General features: G+C 43.2%; 1 protein-coding gene across 2 annotated transcripts; it reads right to left on the minus strand.

Annotated features, from left to right (window-relative positions):
- Positions 1-794: 794 nt before the first annotated feature.
- LOC139223731 (glycerol kinase) lies at positions 795-22,774 on the minus strand. Of its 2 annotated transcripts, XM_070855716.1 has the most exons (21): positions 22,603-22,774; positions 12,560-12,633; positions 12,365-12,471; positions 12,169-12,246; positions 11,948-12,027; positions 11,512-11,649; positions 11,301-11,410; positions 10,996-11,062; positions 10,672-10,689; positions 9,158-9,193; positions 8,678-8,745; positions 8,536-8,578; positions 7,533-7,613; positions 7,322-7,400; positions 5,559-5,655; positions 5,379-5,463; positions 5,149-5,269; positions 2,752-2,895; positions 2,559-2,645; positions 2,283-2,369; positions 795-1,967 (listed from the first exon to the last, which is right to left on the minus strand). In XM_070855716.1, the coding sequence occupies exons 1-21, from the start codon at positions 22,693-22,695 to the stop codon at positions 1,957-1,959; spliced, it is 1,704 nt and encodes a 567-aa protein (XP_070711817.1). In that variant the 5' UTR covers positions 22,696-22,774; the 3' UTR covers positions 795-1,956. The 2 variants fall into 2 exon arrangements, with proteins under 2 accessions (XP_070711817.1, XP_070711818.1); XM_070855717.1 differs by lacking the exon at positions 10,672-10,689 and having other exon boundaries at positions 796-1,967.
- Positions 22,775-23,131: the final 357 nt, after the last annotated feature.

Consider the following 23,131-nt stretch of genomic DNA (forward strand, 5'->3'; position numbering starts at 1 on the left):
TTACATGGGTGCAAATGTTTCTCTCTTTATTAGGATCTGATAAAGGCACCAAATGAAACCAAAGCACGACAACATTCAGCACTAAATGAGTTTATTTTGGATGGCTTTCGTTCTCCCATAACACCATAGGTGAGAGGCGATGGCACGGGCGCACTCATTTGAAATTCATTAGATTTCCAACTGAAGCCGTTCCTGCTGTGCTTCAGTCTTCCCATCGGTCAAAGGGAAAAACATGCAGAGTGAGTAGAAAAAAGTAGAGATTGTTTCACATGAAATCAACTAGTTCACAGTTAGAGGTCTTACGTGAGAACCAATAACGCATTTTGCTTTCATGCTTGAGTCTGTTTCTCTAGATTTGACGTGTTTCAGGTTGAAATGCTTCACTTTAAGCCGCCCTACTCGCAATGACCTCTCCCTTCTATTCAGGTCATTCACAAATACCCATCAGTTAATAGTGTTTATATCCCAAAAGAGCACTTTGGGCCTTTGAACACAGTAAATACACGACTGGCCGAGGACAAAGAGCAAACACTAAACCCTTGTGTCTTTCTTTCTGTTTCTACACAGAACACAACGATGATGTTGGGCGAGATAATAAATACTGACTTCATTTACAGGTGTCTACTTCCTCAAGTTAACTCTTCAAACCTCCTGCATACAGCAAAGGGAACTAGTTTAACAACTCCTCTTTCTATGGTTTGAAAAAAAGCTCCCTTTTAATCAAGTTTAATTTAAACAATTTCATCAGAAAAAAAAAAGCATCTCACTGGCATTTTAGTGCGATATCTTTATGGATGCACTATAAATGCAAAATGCATTCTAAATATTCTGCACGAGCACTTGGATCATTTGACAGACGCTTTGCATGCTGTTAAAGTGAATTCTACTTTTTGTCTCTGAAGCATTTCAGGTGGATAAGAGAGAAACTTGGCAGGTTGCAATGTCAAGTTTCCCCTGTTGTTTTCAAAACCCCCTAAAATCAGACGGCAAAGAATGTTTAAGCTGATGCATGTTCAAGCTTAGACCAACATTTTGGCCTAGAAAATAAATGACTTATTAACAGCTGCTTCGGTTTTTTGTCCCTTGATGATGTTTTTTACTTGGTTTCCAGCTTTGGGAAAATGATTCATGTTGAGTCACATTCACAGAAATATACACATATACGCTCCTGTTTATTCCTACGTTTTCATAGATTCTCTGTCATCACAGAAATCAAAGAATTGTCTGGCAGTTCATCATTGCCCAAAACATATTTTCAGTGCTTACAAATAAATTATATAAGAGCGTGACTTTGACAGTTCGTCCAGCCCCATCCCTCCTTCCGTTTCACTACAAACTGACTCGAGCTTCAAGTGTCTTAATCCCAACTGTTAGAAAAAATATATATTAGACTCTGTTAGTACACGACTTGCACGGGACAAAACAAAAATATAAAGTGCGCTAAAAGTTCCTCTGTGAGTCTTAGTAGAGGGTCTGGAGCAACTACACATCGCAAGGTGGCTGTTAGACGACAATTCAAGGGTAACGGTGACAAGAGCGACAAGAAATGCAGTTCAGGCGGCGTCGCGACGTCACAGCTGTGGAAAGATTACAGCGACTCAGACTTTGGACATAAATAAGGTCATAACGTAACAATACAGTAACAAAACAAATACTGAGTGCGCACTCCTGCTAAAATAAAAAGTCTAACGTACCAGTGTGTTCTTGTCTGCTGCAGAGAATACTGCATTCACATCATATAATAATAATAATAATTAAAACAAAATAAAACGTGGAAATGATAAAGAAAAACTTTCATCACACTTGTCCTGGTTTTCCAGTCACATTCAGCAGGAGCATCTTTCTCCTGGAATGCATTTTGGAAAAGAGTGCAACTGGGAGTTCAGGTGGTGGTCCAGCGCAGAGGGGGCTCACTTCCACTTTCCTCTTTGCTTTAATGCCTCCGGGAGTCTCGGCCTAGTGGTGGCCTAGTGTGGACACAGAAATAAAGATAGACTTCTTTGGATTGAGAAAGGCTGACGTTATGTTCTACTCGCTGAGTTATATGAAGGGGGTTTGTTTAGTTTTTCCATAAAATAAAATAGAAACTAAACAAAACACACAAATTAATAAGACTTTACTTAAATGTAATTACTTTGTTATTTCCCACTGAATTCGTAATAATCACACGCACTTGAAAGTGAAAATACTTGAATCCTTGTGCGCAAAAGACAGAACCAGTGCAGCAGTGTTAATATTATACTTCAGACATTCAGTGCACACACACACACACACACACTGACCTGCGAGATATTTTGCACCGATTAACATCAGCATGCTACCGATGATGTAGAACCCAAGAGGGGCACTGCTGAAGATACTGGGCTCACCTTTTGGACAACACAGAGAAAAGACACAAGTCAGAACTAAACCTCGACAGACGACGCTTCTAAATATGTGAACTTATCCTTTAATATTCTGACTCACATTAGCAGTGAGCATCCAACTTTTTCATTAATGCTTCTCTCTTGAGAGGCAGAACGAGAGTTGTGTTTGTGTCAGTAAAATCAGACGCCTACCGTTTCCGTTACCGACGGGCTCCGTTGTCTCCCAGTTCATGGATTTCTGCACGGCCTTCTTCCACCGAGCGTACCGAAACTCACTCTCTGCAAAACACGTACACACAAACTTCTTTACTTCTGTAGCAGCAGGTACGGACGACACACATCATCAGCATCATCACCACGACGTCCTTTCATCGTGTCCCCGTACCTTCAGGGTTGATCTGAGGCTCAAACTTCTCAGACGTGACTTCGCTGAGGTCCTCTGGGCTCAGGCTCCACACGCTCACCCCCTCTGCTGCTCCGGCCGCCATCGCCGCACCCAGAGCTGTGGTCTCAGGCATGGACGGCTTCACTGACGATGACAATTAATACCATCTTTACTACGACAATAGCAGTGAAGGGAGGCACCGCATGGAGAACATCCTAGCTGATGTAGAGGAGGTCAGTTCAGTCAGCTGAACATTTTACTGTGTTACAGCTATTAGAGCAAATGAATATTTGCTTTCTTACGCTTTTGTATCCCACTTCATCGTTACCTCTCCAGACAGTCTAAACATTTTCTTACTGTAATCTTTCTCATTTTACTTGTCCTTTCTGTGAGTTTGACAGTGGGAGGCTGTTAGATCAGCCTGATTGGATACTCAGATGAGCATGGTATCCTTTGCTGATACAATGATTGTGTCAATGTAATTATCAGAGATTCACAGCACTGCAACAGTCTTTATATGTAGGTACCATAAAACTGAAACATATTTGGCGATGGTGTTTTGCATTTACAGTGCTGTGAAAAAGTATTTGCCCCCTTACAGATTTCTTCTGTGTTTGCTTTATTGTCACACTTACATGTTTCAGATCAAACCAATTTTAATATCAGACAAAGATAACCTGAGTAAATACAAAAAGCAGTTTTTAAATGATGATTTCATTTATGAAGGGGCAAAAGCTATCCAAACCAACCTGGCCCTATGTGAAAAAGTAATTGCCCCCCCCCCTTGTTAAATCATGAATTAACTGTGATTAGCCACATGTTTGAAAACTGAGTTCAGTTTCACTAGCCACACCCAGGCCTGATTACTGCCAGAGCTGTAGGATCAAGAAATCATTAAACAGACAACATGAAGTAGGCTGAAAGATCTCAAAACACAACACATCATGCCCCGATCTAAAGCAATTCAACAACAGACGAGAAACAAAGTCATAGACATCTATCAGTCTAGAAAGGGTTACAAAGCCATTTCTAAGGCTTCGGGACTCCAGTGAACCACAGTGAGAGCCATTATCCCCGAATGGAGAAAACATGGAGCAGTGGTGAACCTTCCCAGGACCACCGGCCTACCAAAATGACTCCAAGAGCACATCGACGACTCGTCCAGGAGGTCACAAAAGAACCCCGAACAACATCTAAAGCACTGCAGGCCTCACTTGCCTCAGTTAAGGTCAGTGTCCATGATTCAACAATAAGAAAGACACTGGGCAAAAATGGCCTCCATGGGAGAGTTCCAAGACCAAAAAGAACACAAAGGCACATCTCACATTTGCCAAAAAACATCTTGATGATCCCCCACACTTTGGGGAAAATATTCTGTGGACTGACGAGACAAAAGTGGAACTTTTTGGAAGGTGTGCGTCCCGTTACATCTGGCGTAAAACTAACAGCATTTGGGAGAAAGAACATCATACCGACAGTCAAACATGGTGGTAGTGTGATGGTCTGGGGCTGCTTTGCTGCTTCAGGACGTGGACAACTTGCCGTAATTGATGGAACCATGAATTCTGCTCTCTAACAGAAAATCCTGAAGGAGAATGTCCGGCCATCAGTTCGTGACCTTAAGCTCAAGCGCACTTGGGTTACGCAGCAGGACAACAATCCGAAGCACACCGGCAAGTCCACCTCGGAATAGCTCAAAATAAAGAAAAGTGAAGGTTTTGGAGTGACCTAGTCAAAGTCCAGACTTAAATCCGATTGAGATGCTGTGGGATGACCTTAAACAGGCCGTTCATGCTCCAAAACCCTCCAATGTGGCTGAATTAAGACAATTCTGCAAAGAAGAGTGGACCAAAATTCCCCCACAGTGATGTGAAAGACTCACCGCCAGTTATTGCAAACGCTTGATTGCAGTTGTTGCCGCCAAGGGTGGCACAACCACTTATTAGGTTTAGGGGGCAATGACTTTTTCACATAGGGCCAGGTTGGTTTGGATAGCTTTTGTCCCTTAATAAATAAAATCATCATTTTAAAACTGCTTTTTGTGTTTACTCAGGTTATCTTTGTCTGATATTAAAATTGGTTTGATGATCTGAAACATGTAAGTGTGACAATAAAGCAAACACAGAAGAAATCTGTAAGGGGGCAAATACTTTTGCCGTGGCCTTGATGCTCCGTAAGAGATATTCACGATAGCCGTGAGTGGAGATTTGCGGAGTTTTGACAAAGTAGTTAAGTCGTGACAGCTTAGTATTTAAACTTCTGACAAACTGAACTACAGTTTCAGGAAACTTGTTTACGTGTTTTGCCAGCAGAGTGCAGCACTGCTTCCAGGGCAGCATCACAAGTGTCACACATCACTGAATACCTAAAAATATAAAACAGTACTAGAAATCTTACCAACGGGGATGCACAGAATGTCGGCCTGCAGCTGCATCAGCAACCTGTTGGACGTCATCCCTCCGTCCACCTGGAGCTGAGTGAGCGGGATGCCGCTGTCCCGATTCATGGCGTCTAATATCTGCATCCGAACAAATGACTCAAATTCTAATTCTTCTCGTCAAATATTAGAGGAAATAACAGGGTTTTATTTGCACTGTGATGGCCAATCAGAAAAACGCAGCGCTTACCTCTCGTGTCTGGAAGCAGACGGCTTCCAGTGCAGCAAATGCGACGTGCCTCTTATTCGTAAACTGAGTTAACCCACAAATGATCCTGTGACGCAGAGAAAGAGTGACGTCTTATTTCAGCAGACTACGTGAATAAGTTCAGATGTGCTTCCTACGCTAGAGAGCAGCTCTCGGTCTCACCCTCTTGCACTGGGCTCCCAGTAAGGCGCATAAAGACCTGAAAATGCAGGAACAAAATAGCAGCCGTAGGATGTGCCGACTGAAGCGGCCAGCTTCTCTGCACGGGGAGAGAAGGAGAAGAGGTTCAAAGTAAGTAAACTACAAATCATTACACATATCATAATCACATCAATCACTTCATGTGCAGTGCATCAGGAAAGTATTCACATCCCTTCACTTTTTCCACATTTTGTTATGTTACAGCTTTATTCCAAAATGGAATTTTTTTTCTCATCAATCTGCACACAATACCCCATAATGATAAAGTGAAAAAGGGTTTTTAGAAATTTTTGCAAATGTATTAAAAATAAATAACTGAAATATCACATGTACATAAGTATTCACACCCTTTATTCAGTAATTTGTTGAGGCACCTTTGGCAGCGATTACAGCCTCAAGTCTTCTTGGGTATGATGCTACAAGCTTGGCACACCTGCATTTGAGGTTTTTTTTCCATTCTTCTCTGCAGATCCTCTCAAGCTCTGTCAGGTTAGATGGGGAGCGTTGCTGCACAGCTATTTTCAGGTCTTTCCAGAGATGTTCAATGGGGTTGTCTGGGCTCTGGCTGGGCCACTCAAGGACATTCACAGACTTGTCCCAAAGCCACTCCTTAGTTATCTTGGCTGTGTGCTTCGGGTCGTTGTCCTGTTGGAAGGTGAACCGTCGCCCCAGTCTGAGATCCTGAGCGCTCTGGAACAGGTTTTCATCCAGGATGTCTCTGTACTTTGCTGCATTCATCTTTCCCTCTATCCTGACTAGTCTCCCAGTTCCTGCCGCTGAAAAACATCCCCACAGCATGATGCTGCCACCACCATGCTTCACCGTAGGGATGGTATTTGCCAGGTGATGAGCGGTGCCTTGTTTCCTCCAGATGTGACGCTTGACATTCGGGCCAAATAGTTCTATCTTGGTTTCATCAGACCAGAGAATCTTGTTTCTCATGGTCTGAGAGTCGTTTAGGTGCCTTTTGGCAAACTCCAAGCGGGCTGTCATGTGCCTTTTACTGAGGAGAGGCTTCCGTCTGGCCACTCTACCATAAACGCCTGATTGGTGGAGTGCTGCAGAGATGGTTGTCCTTCTGGAAGGTTCTCCCATTTCCTTAGAGTAACGCTGGAGCTCTGCCAGAGTGACCGTCAGGTTCTTGGTCACCTCCCTGACCAAGGCCCTTCTCCCCCGATTGCTCAGTTTGGACGGGCGGCCAGCTCTAGGAAAAGTCCTGGTGGTTCTGAACTTCTTCCATTTACAAATGATGAATGCTGCAGAAATTTTTCTGTACCCTTCCCCAGATCTGTGCCTCGATACACTCCTGTCTCGGAGGTCTACAGACAGTTCCTTTGACTTCGTGGCTTGGTTTCTGCTCTGACATGCACTGTCAGCTGTGGGACCTTATATGGACAGGTGTGTGCCTCTCCAAATCAAGTCCAATCAATTGAATTTACCACAGGTGGACTCCAGTCAAGTTGTAGAAACATTTCAAGGACCATCAGTGGAAACAGGATGCACCTGAGCTCAGTTTTGAGTGTCATAGCAAAGGGAGTGAATACTTATGTGCATTTCAGTTTTTTATTTTTAATACATTTGCAACAATTTCTAAAAAACTTTTTTCACTTTGTCATTATGGGGTATTGTGTGTAGATTGATGAGAAAAAAAAACCCCATTGCAGATAATGTAGACGAGGACAAATATCACTTTCTATTTGGCTTCTAACACCGGCGGCACATACCGAGCTCCTCTGACGCCGTGATGATGCCGAGATTGTCCTGGAGCCAGCGAACCACAGCTCCCGCGATGGCCACGGAGCCCTGAAAGAAGCACCGTAAAAAAAGGAATCGACTGTGAACTGAAACATCTTGTGCAGTACGTTACGAAAAGGAGGACAGGTGGGGTGGCTTGGAGAAAGTCAATATTGGTGTCAAAATGCCAGAATATTTTACCTCTAGTGCGTAACAGGCAGGCTTGTCCCGTCCCAGTTTGTACGCCACAGTGGTCAGAAGACCGTGATCGGACATTACAGGCTGCAAAACAGACCCAAGGAGAGTGTATGCAGTGTGTGCAGGGATGTCGCCATTTATACAGTGGGGAAAATAAGTATTTGATACACTGCCGATCTTGCAAGTTTTCCCACTTACAAAGAATGGAGAGGTCTGTCATTTTTATCGTGGGTACGCTTCAACTGTGAGAGACAGAATCTAAAAAAAAAAAATCCAGAAAAACGCATATGTATGATTTTTAAATAATTAATTTGCATTTTATTGCATGAAATAAGTATTTGATCACCTACCAACCAGCAAGAATTCTGGCTCTCACAGACCTGTGAGGGGAGGATGGATGGAGCCACGTATCGCTAGATTTTGGGCAACAACCTCCTTCCCTCAGTAAGAGCATTGAAGATGGGTCATGGCTGGGTCTTCCAGCATGACAATGACCCAAAACACACAGCCAGGGCAACTAAAGGAGTGGCTCCATAAGAAGCATTTCAAGGTCCTGGAGTGGCCTAGCCAGTCTCCAGGAGCTGAAACTCTGTGTTGCCCAGCGACAGCCTCGAAACCTGAAAGATCTGGAGAAGATCTGTATGGAAGAGTGGGCCAAAATCCCTGCTGCAGTGTGAGCAAACCTGGTCAAGAACTACAGGAAACGTCTGACCTCTGTAATTGTAAACAAAGGTTTCTGTACCAAATATTAAGTTCTCTTTTTCTATTGTATCAAATACTTATTTCATGCAATAAAATGCTAATTAATTATTTAAAAATCATACAATGTGTTTTTCTGGATTTTTTTTTTTTAGATTCTGTGTCTCACAGTTGAAGCGTACCTACGATAAAAATGACAGACCTCTCCATTCTTTGTAAGTGGGAAAACTTGCAAGATCGGCAGTGTATCAAATACTTACTGTCCCGACTGTATGCGTGTTTAAAACTGCAATGTGAAGTAATGTACCTTATTTCCAGTGTTTCGCAAGAGAAAGCAGCCAGTTCCGTACCTGAGGCACAAAATAAATCAAACTTTTACTTGAGTTTCTGGCAAAGACACTTAAAGAGAAGTCCTTAAGAAAAGCTACAGTTCGCTCAAAGCCACTTACGTGTTCTTAGCTTGCCCGTCCTGAAAACACATCTGCCCGACAAGTGCTGCTGACTGATCCCCGAGACACTGTTTTAAAACAACGCCAGAAATATATCAGACGGTGTCACTGAAAAAACTACAAAGAATATTGTAGGATAAATCTGGGCCTTATTTCTACACAGTTGCAAGAAAAAGTATGTGAACCCTTTGGGATGACTTGGATTTCTGCATAAATTGGTCATAAAATATGTTTAAGCAGACTGTGCTTGTCTAGTGATGTGACTTAGATGAAGATCAGAACATATTTTATGACCCATTTATGCAAAAATCCAAGTCATCCCAAAGGGTTCACATACTTTTTCTTGCAATTGTATGTTTAGGGTTTGAAAAGACTGGTAAGTACAAAACGTTTTGGAACTGGTCTACTACATTGCCTCTGCCCGTGGCAAAGTTATCCTTCAAATACATGGAGTAAAAAGTAAGATAAAGATAAACTTACCCCTGAAATGGGGATACCTGAAAGGGCTCCAGATTTCTGCCAAAAGAAAAGATTTTTTTATTTAATAAGCAAACTTTGTATCTGAATGACCGTTTTGAGTCTTTTGTTTCTTTTGCAATTTGTTGTAATTTTGGTTGTTAAAACACCTCAGTGTTGGACACCAGTAAACCAATGGGATATCAAATAGGGAAATTCATTGTAGAGGATGGACTGTTCACATATCTGATCCATTTATCGGTTCAGAAGAAACAACGTGCATAAAATTGTCTTTGAACTTTTTCTGAAATAAGTTTTTCAAGACTGAGTAAAACCTGACGTCATACAAACATATTTGAAAAAATGTGTTGCCAAAATCTAAAATTGTAAATACAATCCGTCATCAATGGAAAAAAATTGTCACTATGAGCGACAACGTTTCCGTGACGACGACACTGAAAACAAAAGGGAATTACTCATTATTTGACTACATGAAGCCAAATAACATACCGAATTTGATTCTACCACAAAATGTTTACATAAAGCATTTACTGAAACAGAGAGGGAAACGAGGGCGGGTGTCAATCTGTGCAAATCAAAATGTCTTCACTCCGACGTGCGAGGCTGTCGTTTTGGTTAGTTGTTCAAAGACAGAGGACAAAGAAGGTTAAATAAAACTGTGCCAAAGAGTGAAGAGATTTAGGAGACGAGATGGGACGGTGCGGGACGGGAAGATGATCTGCCGGGAGAGCTGTGGATGTCAATGGCATCCGGCCGAGGAGCATGCCACAACAGAAGCAGTGAGGGGCGCCGACCATCCGGTGCATTTCCAATAGAGATTACATTACTTTTGGTCTCCACAGATCCTGAGGGAGATATATGGCTCTTTAGCTGCTAAATGCTCCGCTATGTTCACCAGCTGGTTTGGGACTGAGCTGCTGGTGTAAATTTGGTCTTTGGAGCTGCCTGAAATACCTGCCTGCTGCATCTGGGGACAACGCTATGACCGAGGTGAGAGTGGAGGGGAACGATAGAGTCCAGATAATTCACTGGGGTTTCTTTGGTACCAGCGGCAACTGGTTTAAATAGCCTGATGTTAACTGAAATAATCAATAACAGACAACAGAAAGATCCACTCTGAAGGTCTTTGATATATATATATACACAGTATTTATTCTACAATAAAAAGTTAGCATAATTGACTGTGACATTTTTCAATAAAGATTTATCTTGCCAAGTAATAATTATTCTATTGTTTAACCATCTCTAATTCTAGACACTTTGTCATTTGTGACAAAACTTTTCATTTTCATTTGATTTTTTTCTTTTGTTTGGCATTTGTCTGAAAGCAGAAAGAGGAAAACCTCAAATAACTTTCCAACCGCTGTTATTATGTCAGTGGTAATCATATACTATAACAAATGTATCGTATGAATGTTGGAAATGCACTTTGATGGCATGTATTCATTTGGGCCACGGAGAAGCAGGACAGGTTACTTTACATGATGAGGAAAATAGTGATGGCGAGTATTACTTACCCGGCTAGAACATATTTTCTACCAGTGAGAGAAGAGAGACAATGGCACACAAAAGAAAATGCCTAAAAGAATTTCTCAGTCAACCTTCGTGCACATAGATCAGTCTGAAAGCACACTAACTGAAAAAACACAAACAAAACGAACCTCTATTATCTTATTAGTGGCGTTTTGCACGACACATTCCGCTCCTTGAACACAACACTAGTCAGACTAGACACAGCAATGAAATCATTAGGGAAATCAAAAGTTTATATTTACACACTGACAGACGAATTTAAAGTAGGCTAGACTGGACAAGATACTGATGGATTTCTGTGCGCTTACCATCAGGCCGTATATCTCCGAGGAGCTCCTCACTCTGGGTAAGATCTCCATGGGAATACCAAAATATCTGGTGGGAATTAGAGGATCCGTATGATTTCTTTCCTATTTTGAACTCCACATTATTAATGTCAGTAAAATGATTTTCTGAGACTCAACTAAAGAGCACAATTTTAGAGCCGTTTTGGATGGTTGTGATTTAAAAGCGATGGATGGATCGTGTTGTTTTCTCCCACCTTAGAGTGTGTGAATTACATCAAAATAAAAGGCAGCGTGATGAAATTAAACATTAAAGGCAGCTGTCGTACTTGCAAAGTTCTGGGTCCCAGTCCATATTGTGAATGTTAAACAGCATGGTCCTGCTGGCGTTGGTCACGTCTGTGCAGTGGACTCCGCCTGACTTGCCTCCTGTCAAACACTGATGGATGGCCGTCAGAAAGACACACAAACAGCCCGTTTTTCACCAACGCTGCAAAGAAAACTTCAGCAAAGTGTCAAGGCAGGAAGCGCTTTACTTACCCAGATGAGCCACGAGTCCACGGTGCCGAACATGGCGCGGTGAGACACGACGGCTTCGTGGACCTCGTCTACGTTGTCCATCAGCCAGCGGAGTTTCACCGCGCTGAAGTAGGTGCTGATCGGGAGCCCCGTTTTATGCTGCAGGACGGCAGTGGCGTTAAACAACTCCACTCGTTATCAAAAGTCTGCATTTGATTATACATTGCAAGGTGGGAGCAGGAATAAAAAGTTCCATATTGAGATTAACACTGATTAGAGAACAGTCATTTATTTTATAACAAAAGCAACTGCAACGCAGCAAATGATGGGTCCTCAACAGCCAATAACAGCATTAACAACACAACCGGAAAGAAGAAAAAACATTTTTGCAGGTCAAACCATACAAAAACCTGACACTGCCTGATGATGGAAAGTTAGAGAAGTGACAGGAGCTCACCTTCAAGTGGTTCTTATTCCTTCCTGGAGTTTTGTTAATCAAACGTTCAACCGTTGACTGAGTCCGCAGGTCGAGCCAAACTGAACAAAAAAAATGAACAATCTGTTAAATCCAACATCCCAGTCTGCTGTGTGATTGTGTCAATGAGTGACTTTTTACTGCCGGATCTGTGCCAGGTTAAATGGAAATAAGAAGGGAACATTGTAGATTCCAAACTTTACCGATGGCATTATAGAGGGGCTCGCCTGTCTCTTTGTCCCAAACAAGCGTGGTCTCTCTCTGGTTGGTCACTCCAATAGCTAGACGATAATTTTACAACATTTTAGATCGTAAACGCCTCTTTGAAAATAAACACAAATTATGTTTGAGCGCTGCTCCAAGGGAGCAGGTGGTAGCACAAGCCTGAGGTGTGAATACCTTTAATGTTTGAGATGTCGATGTTGAGCTGGGTGAGCTTTTCACACGTCCGCTCCATGCACTCGTACACTGACTGCAGTATTTCTTTGGGGTCCTCCTCCACCCATCTGAAAATCAGGACCCAACAAATTAGGTCTCTGCGTTTCTAAAACATGTGTGCATCCTTTAGGGGTTGCATCGGATCGCTTCACGTACCCTTCTTTGGGGAAGCTCTGCTTGATTTCCACCTGATGATGGCTGAGGAGCTCGGCCGTTTTTGAATTAAACACCTGAAAAGAGAGAAAATAGCACAAGAGAACAGCTGATTACACATCACTTGACTCTTAAGTCATCCAGGGAAACCAGAGAAAGCTGAAAGAGCCACTATCGCCCCTCTAACAAAGAAGAGAATTAAAGAAGAGATAAGCTCCCTGGTATAACTCCCAGACACACGAGCTTAAGCAACATTCACAAAAACTAGAAAGGATATGGCGTGCAACAAAATTGGGGAGTCCCATTTAATCTGGCAAGATAGTCTTAAAACCTATAGAAAGGCCCACTGTAATGCCAGAGCCGCCTACTAGTCTTCATTAATAGAAGAAAATAAAAGCAACCCTAGATTTCTTTTCAGCACAATAGCTAGGCTGACAAAGAGCCAGAACTCTATTGATCCTTGTGTTCCCTTAGAGCTCAGCAGCAACGACTTCATGAGCTTCTTTAATGATAAAATTCTAACTATTAGAGACAAAATTCATCACCTCCTGCCCTCAACAGGGTCTGATCCAACTTCAAACCTAGGAACCATAGAAACAGTTGTTACACCTGATGTGTACTTGGACTGTTTTTCTCCAATTGATCTTTCTGAATTGGTCTCAATAATCTCCTCATCCAGACGGTCAATATGTCTCCTAGACCCCGTTCCTACTGGACTACTTAAGGAGGTCCTGCCCCTAATCGACACGTCCTTACTGGATATGACAAATCAGTCTTTACTAACAGGCTACGTACCACAGTCCTTCAAAGTAGCAGGAATTAAACCTCTTCTGAAAAAGCCCACTCTTGATTCAGGTGTGTTAGCTAACTATAGACCTATATCCAACCTTCCCTTTCTCTCCAAGATCCTGGAGAAAGTTGTAGCTAATCAGCTGTGTCATTTTCTAAATTCTAATCGTCTATTTGAGGATTTTCAGTCAGGTTTTAGAGCGAACCATAGCACAGAGACAGCACTGGTGAAGGTTACAAACGACCTCCTTGTGGCATCAGACAGAGGACTTCTCTCTGTACTGGTCGTTAGACCCGAGTGCTGCGTTTGACACCATTGACCATTACATCCTGTTACAGAGACTGGAATAGTTCATTGCCATAAAAGGAACTGCATTAAGCTGGTTTAAGTCCATGTTAACAATGAGTCTTCTGTCCACACTAAGGTTAGACATGGAGTTCCACAGGGTTCAGTGCTTGGACCGATTCTTTTTTATCATATATATGCTTCCTCTGGGTAATATTATCAGGAAGCACTCCATTAATTTACACTGTTATGCAAATATTATCAGGCTGCCCCAATAAGCCCTCATTGCCCAAAAATGTCTCTGTCAAAAAAGAGAAAAGTGGACGCAGAGTGCAGTGTTCCAAGAAAAATGGTCATCCTCCTATTTATTCACAGAAGTGACTGGGAAAGCTGTGTGTTTGGTGTGTTCACAGCATGTTTCAGTGCTGAAAGAATATAACCTTCGTCGCCACTATGACACTCTTCGTGCCGACAAATACAACAACATTCAAGGACAACAGAGAAGGTGAATGAATTGTCGGCGGGTCTGAAGAAATAGCAGTCTGTGTTTACTCATAGCCGAGACATCAGTGACGCTGCAGTGAAAGCTAGCTACCTTATTGCTAATGAAATTGCAGTGGCTTGAAAACCATTTAGTGAGGGTGAATTTGTGAAAACGTGCATGCTGAAGGCTGCGGAGATCGTGTGCCCTGAAAAGCGCCAGGCTTTTGCAAATATCAGCCTGACAAGAAACACAGTTGCAGACAGGATTTCTGATCTGTTAGGAAATAGAAAATGTGCAGACACGCTTATGCTAATACATTTTTATGTTAGTACATTTATGCTTTATTATCATGAAGTTTTAGCCTGATGCTGGACTGTGTAATGGTTGCTGTGACCTTTACACAGATCAAAGAGATGTGTGTTGGCGTAGGATGTATCAGACTGTGCTTGCATTCTTGAGATAAAGAAGAGTTCGAGAAGGCCTTGAACGGAGAGAAGTCAGCGTACCTGCGTTTCCCACCAACCGCCCCTGCAAGGAGGAGAGGGAGCAGGGTGCGGCGGAGGACTGCTGAGAGGAGGAACTTTTGCTTATACATGTTATATATGCTTGAAAGACACTGAGACTGCTCAGTGCAGATGTAGATCTTTGCCTGTACTCCTTGCTTGTTGCAAGTAAAACTTTGAACTGAGATCTCTGTCTCTGAGAGTTTATCTTGTGTGTTGGGAAATTAATGGTACGAACTAACAGCGAAAATACAGTTCTGGTCTTATAGAAATAATTTCCTGACATGATCTTTCGGCAGATTTGGACAGCCAGCTGAAGCGTCATTTATTGCGTTTTCAGTTGCAATTGATGAAAGCACAAACATTACAGATGTTGCGCAATTGGCCATATTCATCCGCGGAGTTGATGACACTTTGACCGTCACCGAGGAGTTCGTGGAGTTGGTACCAATGATGGATACCACAACAGCAGCTGATATTTTCTCCGCACTTGTCGGCGCGCTGGACAGGGTCGGAGTGGACTGGTCCCACGCTGTCAGCCTGGCTACAGATGGTGCGCCCTCAATGATCGGGAAAAAAGCAGGTGTTGTGACAAAGTTCAGAGAGAAAGTGCAGACTGCAAATGGAGGACGTGATTTTTGGACTTTTCACTGTATTTTGCATCAGGAGGCAAGTCATTAGAGATGGATAACGTCATGAAGGTGGTCGTCCAAACTGTTAATTTCATCCGATCCAGAGGCCTGAATCGCCGTCAGTTTGACAGCGTTCTCAGAGAGAAAGATCACACCTATGGCCTGCCGTACCGCACCGAGGTAAGATGGTTGAGCCGAGGTGCTGTGCTGAGGCGTTTCTTTGATTTTCGAGAGGAAATTGAACAGTTCATGGAAGAAGGGGGTGAGGGTGTGGGGGTAGAGGTCAAAGGATGGCCTTCCCTGGAAGATGAGAGGCTGCAAGGATGAGGGGGAGCAAGTGGAGTAGGTGTTTTTGGGGGCAGAACAATCGAGGTGTTGATGGTAGTGTCTGTAGGGCAGTGGTTGGGAGGCGCAACTCGCAGGTGGTGATGCAGCTCACTTTCCTCAACATGCCGCAGACATGAAGCGGTTCAAAGAAAAAATAACGGGACTATTGCGGGAGTTTGAGCAACGCTTTCAGATTTTTGGTGAACTGGAGAAAGACTTCAATGTTTTTTGCTCGCCATTCACCGTGAATGCCTCTGATCTGCCGGTCAACATCCAACTTGAAATAATAGACTTGCAGTGTGACTCAGATTTGAAGGGCAAATTTGCCGCAGCTGGCTTGGACACATTTTATCAGTATCTCTTGCCAGGTTACCCCAACTTGACAGTCCTTCCTGCAAAAGTGTTGTGCATGTTTGGAACCACATATCTTTGTGAGCAAGTTTTCTCTGTAATGAGCATCAATAAAACAAAGCTGCGCTCCAGGCTAACGCACAAGCACTTGAATAACATCCTGAAATTGGCTGCCACTCTGGATGTGACGCCTGATATTGATGCACTTGTGAAAGCTAAAAGATGCCAGGTTTCAGGAGTAAAATAAACAATGGGTAACCCCACTTAAAATGCTGCATGAGACACTGCACCCTGATATAGTTCTGTGGAAATTTTAAGAAAGTGAACAGTGTGTGATTTACTGTAATACTGTCAGTCACTTCAGTTCATAAGTTTGGTTTGTTGAAATGGTTCATGCATTGCACAGCTTTTATTTTTCTATCAATAGTGTAGCCTACAAGGCAGGGAGTAACTCAACCCTCTTGAATAGTTTCTACCTCAGTTTGTATGCTTTGTTGAGTTAGCACAGGATTAATATGTGGAAATGACAAATGAGGTATTTGATACCTAGAAGAGTTGTTTTATTTATTTATTATTTATTTGGGATTTTCAATCCCAGATAGGCTGTGACTTAAAGTTTAATGGCTTTGTAGATACACTGAAGTCTCTGTTCTGGAAATTGCACTAATTTTTTCCTCAGAATTTTCAACTAACTTGAAGTGTTTTGTCAAGAGGTTTATTTGTGATGTGTACATTTTCAGAATGTGCTTGTACGCTACTACCAAAGTAAAACAAAGAAAACAATCTGAAGTTGTCATTATTTTTAAGTTATTATGCCATCATTTTACCGGTCCGTCCCACTTAGGAATACACTGTGTTACAAATTATTATGCAAGTAAGATTTCAGTTAAATAAACTTATGTTTTATTGTTTTTCAATGAAACGTTTTGCTTGTGTTGTTTCTCCTAAAACACTGACATCAATTTCAGACAGGTTTGATCATTTATTTGGCAGGTGAGCTAATTAAAGGGAAACTACTTAAGGAGGTTGTTCCACATTATTACGCAAGTCACAGGTTTCATGCAATATGGGGAGAAAGAAAGATCTTTCTGCAGATGAAAAGAGTGAAATATTGCAATGCCTTGCAAAAGGTAGGACAACACTGGAAATTTTCACAAAAACTTACTGTGAGAAGATATGTGCGTGATTCAGAGCGCAGACGGGTTCGTTCAGATAAAGGTGCATTGAGGAAGATTTCTGTCAAGCAAATACATCGTATTAAGACAGCAGCTGTTAAAAAGCCACTGCTGAGCAGCAAACAGGTATTTGAAGCTGCTGGTGCCTCTGGAGTCCCAAGAACCTCTCGATGCAGGATCCTTCAGAGGCTTGCAGTTGTGCATAAAGCTGTATTTCGGCCACCCCAAACCAATGCTCACGAGGAGAAACGTTTGCAATGGGCTCGGAAATACATGAAGACCAATTTTCAAACAGTTTTATTCACTGATGAATGCCGTGCTACATTGGATGGTCCAGATGGATGGAGTTCTGGGTGGCTGGTGGATGGCCACCATGTCCCAACAAGGCTTGCCGTTCTAGTGAACAACAGGTGGTGCAATCCTGCTCATATTACTATCAAGGAGCGCATCTGTAGCCCGGACATTGAACTGTTTGCTGTTGGTCTTCGTCCATGTTATCTGCCACGGGAGTTTTCACATGTTGTCATGGTGACTGTTTACATTCCTCCTTCTGCCAACCCAACTTCGGCGTGTGACGTCATCCACTCTGCCATAGCCCGGTTACAGACTCTACACCCGAGTGCATTCATTGCTATCTCGGGTGACACAATGGCAAAGGCACTGCCCAACTTCACACAGTGCGTGAACTGTTTCACCAGAGAGGAGAGGACCCTGGACTTAATGTATGCTAATGTGAAGGATGCATACAGCTCCCCCCCCCCCCGGGCAGGTCTGACCACAATCTCATACACCTCAGTCCCACTTATTTGCCTCTGGTATAGAGACAGCCTGCGACCACAAGGACAGTGAGGAGATGGTCGAAAGAGGTGTATGAGAAACTGCAGGAATGTTTTGAGGTCACAGACTGGCAGGCACTCACAGAGTGCATCGCGGACTATATCAACTTCTGTGTAGACTCCATTGTTCCATTAGAGACTGTTCACTGCTACCCAAACAACAAGCCGTGGGTAACAAAGGACATCAAGGCCCTCCTGAATGATAAGAAGAGGGCTTTCAGGGCTGGCAACAAGGAAGAGATGAGAATCACACAGAGACACCTGAAGCAGGAGATCAGAGAAGCTACGGAGGAATACAGGAAGAAGCTGGAGCGGAAACTCCAGCAAAACAACAACAGAGAGATCTGGAGAGGGATGAGAACAATCACTGGTTTTAAGTCAGCTGGCAACAGTGGAGTTGAAGGCAGTGTGGAATGGGCCAACGAACTCAATCTGTTCTTTAATAGATTTGATACCCAGGCCTCTGCACCCCCTACAGCAGGGGTTGGCAACTAAGTTTGGCCTAGGGCCAATTTTTTTCTGACCAACGCAATGGCGGGCCAAAATGACATGTTCAACTTTCCTACTAAAAAAACTTCTTTTTCTCATCTATACTATTTTATCTTGTACAACAACGTAATTTAATAAAGTGCGCCTAAGGAGCGCCGGACGGGGGGGCGCTCCTGAGACGCACACATCCGCGTGCCGCTAGTTGCCGACCACTGCCCTACAGACACCACCATCAACACCTCGATTGTTCTGCCCCCAAAAACACCTACTCCACTCGCTCCCCCTCATCCTCCCCTCTCATCTTCCAGCCCCAACTTGGAGTTGAGGATGCCATCATCTACCTGCTTGACCGTGTCACTGTGAGAGTCATGTTTTTTGACTTCTCCAGTGCTTTCAACACCATCAGCCCAGGTCTACTGGGTGAGAAGATGACAGCGATGCAGGTGGACCCCGCCCTTGTGTCCTGGGTTGTGGACTATCAGACTGGCAGACCACAGTATGTGCGCCTGAAACGCTGTGTATCAGACAGAGTGGTCAGCAACACTGGGGTCCCGCAGGGGACTGTCCTCTCTCCTTTCCTCTTCTCCCTCTACACCACGGACTTCAACTACTGCACAGAGAAGTTTTCTGATGACTCAGCAGTGGTTGGATGTATCAGCAAGGGTGATGAGGTCGAGTACAGGGCTGTTGTGGACAACTTTGTCACATGGTGTGAGCAGAACCATCTACAGCTCAATGTGACAAAGACAAAGGAACTGGTGGTGGATCTGAGGAGGACCAAGGTGCCGGTAATCCCTGTTTTCATTCAGGGGGTCAGGGTGGACGTTGTTGAGGATTATTAGTACTTGGGGGTACACATTGACAGCAAACTGGATTGGGGGAAGAACACTGATGCTCTTTACAGGAAGGGCCAGAGCTGCCTCTATTTTCTGAGGCGGTTGAGGCCCTTCAACATCTGCAGGAATGCTGAAGGGGGTTTCTGACTCCCCTTTGTTATTAACATTTTCCCAGAAGTTAAAGGATCCAAACTGGCATCTTTTAAGTTGAAAACCTGCTGCCTGATCTGTTGTTTCACACTTTCCCTAACTAGAGGCACTGAAGGGATAAATAACCACTGAAAACTAACAAAAATGCAACTGGAGAATTCTCTGTGGGATTTTCTCCTGCAGTGCAGCAGTGGTTTCACTCTGCAGTTTTGCACACAGCCACATTGTCAACATTTTTAGATTGACACCAACGATCAAACAGCGCTTCTTTCCCACGTCCAAACTCTACATAAGTTTGACTATCAGTTTTTTTGAACCGTCGAAACTTTTGGCGATATGCTTCGGGCACTAACTAGTACGCCCTCAGCACAGCTGCTTTAACCATCTCATAATCAAGACTCAAATCAGGCGACAAGGGTGCATAAGCTTCTTGAGCCTTGCCAGTAAACACACACTGCAACAATAATGACCAGATATTCTTAGGCCACTTCAAAGTGTTTGCGACACGCTCAAACAAAATAAAGAACTTATCAACATCCTTATCACTAAAGGGAGGGACCAAACGAATGCACTTCTTGATATCAAAGTCACCTGGTTGAGACTGAGACACACTGGGTAAGGAGGGATGCTTTAACTCCAACTCCTTTAAACAAAGTAGACTTTCAACCTCGATTCTACACATTTCCAATTCTTTTATCTCTAAACGACGCATTTGGACCTCAAGCTCCTTAAGACGGAGCTGCTCCCCCAGATCTTGTCCGGCAGGTGAGCTCATTTTCGACACACTGGGGGTGGAAGGCAAAACCCCTTTGTCAGACAAAACAGTCAGTAACTCGGATTTAATCACCTGTTTTTTCGCCTGTTTAGGCACAGTGACACCAAAATGATCTGCAATAACAATTAACTGCTCTTTAGTGCAAGGCTGCAACTTATCAAGGCTAGGATTTGCCACAAAATCATCAAGATTAAACTCCATAGCCAACACAGCACGCACAAACCGATCACAAAAAAACCCACCACTGAGTCTAAAGGGAAAAAAAAAGACAGGCTGACACAAAATCACTGCCCGCAATCTGGCACAGCACACAAAAGAAAATGGCACAGACAGCCGCACGACTTAATTGGCATCCAAAAAGGTCCTAAGGGAAACCTACAAACATTCAGCGCAGGAAGCGCGATTGGACGAGCCCCCAAATATGTTACGGCCTCCCCACAAACAAATCAAACAAAGCTGTCTAGGGGCAGGAGGCAGCAACATATAAGAAAAAGGACGCCAATACAGGTAGTTGTCTATTTACCCACAAGCTTTATTTTAGAACAAATCCCAAACAAACCAAAAGTGAAACAAAAAGGGACTGGAGACCCCGGCCAAAAGAAACAAAAGAAGGGAAACGCCGGGGCAACCCTACAGCGGATCGTCGCTCCTGACGTCTCCCCCTAAACTATTAAAGACAAAAACTAGAATAAATAAAAGACGGATAACGTAGCTACCGGCGGTCTCCAACCCAAACTAACAAAACAAACTAAAATAACAAAATCCCAGCCCCTAAACGGGCATGGAAATGAACGGGCTTGGGGGAAAGAAAAAAAACAAAACAGAGGAAGGAAAACCCTCCTCTCTACCTGCACCAAGTGTCGTCAGCCGTGTGCCATGTATTCTCCCTCTCCTCCTCCTCTCCTTCCCTCTCATCCCCTCCTCCTCTCTACCTGAGTGATGATTTACCTCAGGTGCGCAGCAGGCAGAGGAAGGAGGGAGACAGAGCTGACAAAGAGAGGGAGGGAGAGAGAGCGAGAGAGAGCCAGCAGCAAACTGCTGCACGTAACACTACACACACATAGACTGTATCACCTTTTCATGGTACAATTATCACAGCTAAAAATACATCAGTGCGTGTCAGATGGCATATACCAAACTTGAATGAGAAGTCACAGTGCTAAAACATTAGCAGTAGAAAATTCATTCATTACATTTCTATAAGGTTTCCTCCCATATTTTCAGCTAAAGTTTTAAGCCAATAAAGCAAAAACTCCCTTCTGACATCTGTGTCTTGTTTAAGGCTTCTGAAAATTTGAGGTGACTCATGCTAATAAAAGTCTTGGCTCTCAGCTATCGGCCGATCCAAGAATATAAATCAAAATATCTGCTCTCTCTCCTCCATGAGTTACAAAAAAGAAGACTGAATGAGCCGTCTGCATGTTACTAAAATTGTTACGTGAAGTGAAATTTAAAAATTGGATGAAAACCTGGACTAACCATTTTAACTTTAAACCTAAAGGACAGAGAGTGAAAGCAAAATGATGGTGCCATCCATTATCTTCCATTTTCTTTAAGGCTTCAACTAAGATACGACTGAATCTTTTCCATTTTTATTTTCAAGAGGACTTGAATATGTTGTATATATAGTTTCATTGTATATTTTATCTTATTTTATTTATTCTAAGTTTAATTATCGGTCCATATGTTCTGTGTGTGTAGGACGAAGGGACTACAGCTTTGATTTCTTTGTGCAACCCTGCTGCAACATGACAAATAAATGACCTTGAAATCATTATTCAATTATCAAAATCAAAATCAGTATTTTATAAATCAAATAACTGTTTCATCATCTCTCCAATTCTCCAACCAAGCTGCAGCATTTAATAAAAACCATGTCCCCCTGTGTTCAGGTGCTGCTGGACATATGACTAGACATGAGGTGCCTTTATATGATTTAGCAGCAAAAAGATAAACAGATGATGTTCTTGCACATTGCTGTGTTTGTCATGAAGTTAACAGTAAATCCCTTCAGCCGCCTGTATAGAGATGGTCTGTATAGACAAATCACAGCGCCTTTGATGCCTTAATATTACTCTACAGCAGTTTTAAATGGCTATTTAACTAGTTGTGTCTTCAGTCAGAAAGCTACAACAACAAGAGGGGGAGTCTCTCACCTTCCCCCCTCTTGTGAGCGCTTAAGGGGCAACACAATGAGCAGGCTTTTAACCAAAAACACAGCTAATTAAATTACAATAAACGCCACCAAACGCTGGTTACAAACTGTCACTGTGGTTGTCAGACGCCACGCTGCAGTACAAGAACAGAGGCCGGCGAATACAGCCAAGGACACGGCCAGTTGTGACACATTTATGGGACTGACATTAACTTTATCACAGCTAACGCTAGCTTACACCGCTCCGGTTTGTCTTACCAAAAACCGAGTGGAGCTCGTGCCCTGGTCAATGGCAGCCACCAGCGGCCCCAGCATTATCCGGTGTGAGGACGCGGCCATGGTGCCGTTCATCGGCAGCCTCGGAGCTTTGGCACCGGGCTGGACAGGAAACCGATTACCAGCAGCTGTAAAGCGGCTCAGCTTCAGCCAAAGACGGGCGGTGGGTCAGTCGCACATTTTCAGACGTAACGTTCGTCCTGACCCGCAGTGATGACGCCACACACCAACAGGCACGGTCACAAACACCAAATGGACACAGTGACAAATAACACTGCTTAGATGCACCCATCAGATACTACACAACAACATTCAAACAAGGAGGTATTTTTATATTATCATTTTCTCACAAATTCACATTTAGATCAGTGTTTGAGTTTTGATGAAATATAAACGTATTGTGTGTATTGTAAATTAATAATAATGTCTGGGGCCATAATTGACATTATAGTCAGTTTATACAAACCTAACTTACATTTTACATGCCCACACAAATACACAAGAGCTTTTA

The sequence above is a fragment of the Pempheris klunzingeri genome, chromosome 24 (genome assembly GCF_042242105.1).
Source record: "Pempheris klunzingeri isolate RE-2024b chromosome 24, fPemKlu1.hap1, whole genome shotgun sequence".
Lineage (NCBI taxonomy): Eukaryota > Metazoa > Chordata > Actinopteri > Acropomatiformes > Pempheridae > Pempheris > Pempheris klunzingeri.

Excerpts from the sequence above, each read along its gene's own strand:
- LOC139223731 (XM_070855716.1), bottom strand. The coding sequence starts at position 22,695 with ATGAACGGCACCATGGCCGCGTCCTCACACCGGATAATGCTGGGGCCG. Across the intron at positions 5,270-5,378 it reads TCTGCTTCCAGACACGAGAG|ATATTAGACGCCATGAATCG; the intron begins GTAAGCGCTGCG and ends GTTCGGATGCAG. Across the intron at positions 2,370-2,558 it reads GCCCGTCGGTAACGGAAACG|GTGAGCCCAGTATCTTCAGC; the intron begins GTAGGCGTCTGA and ends GTTGTCCAAAAG.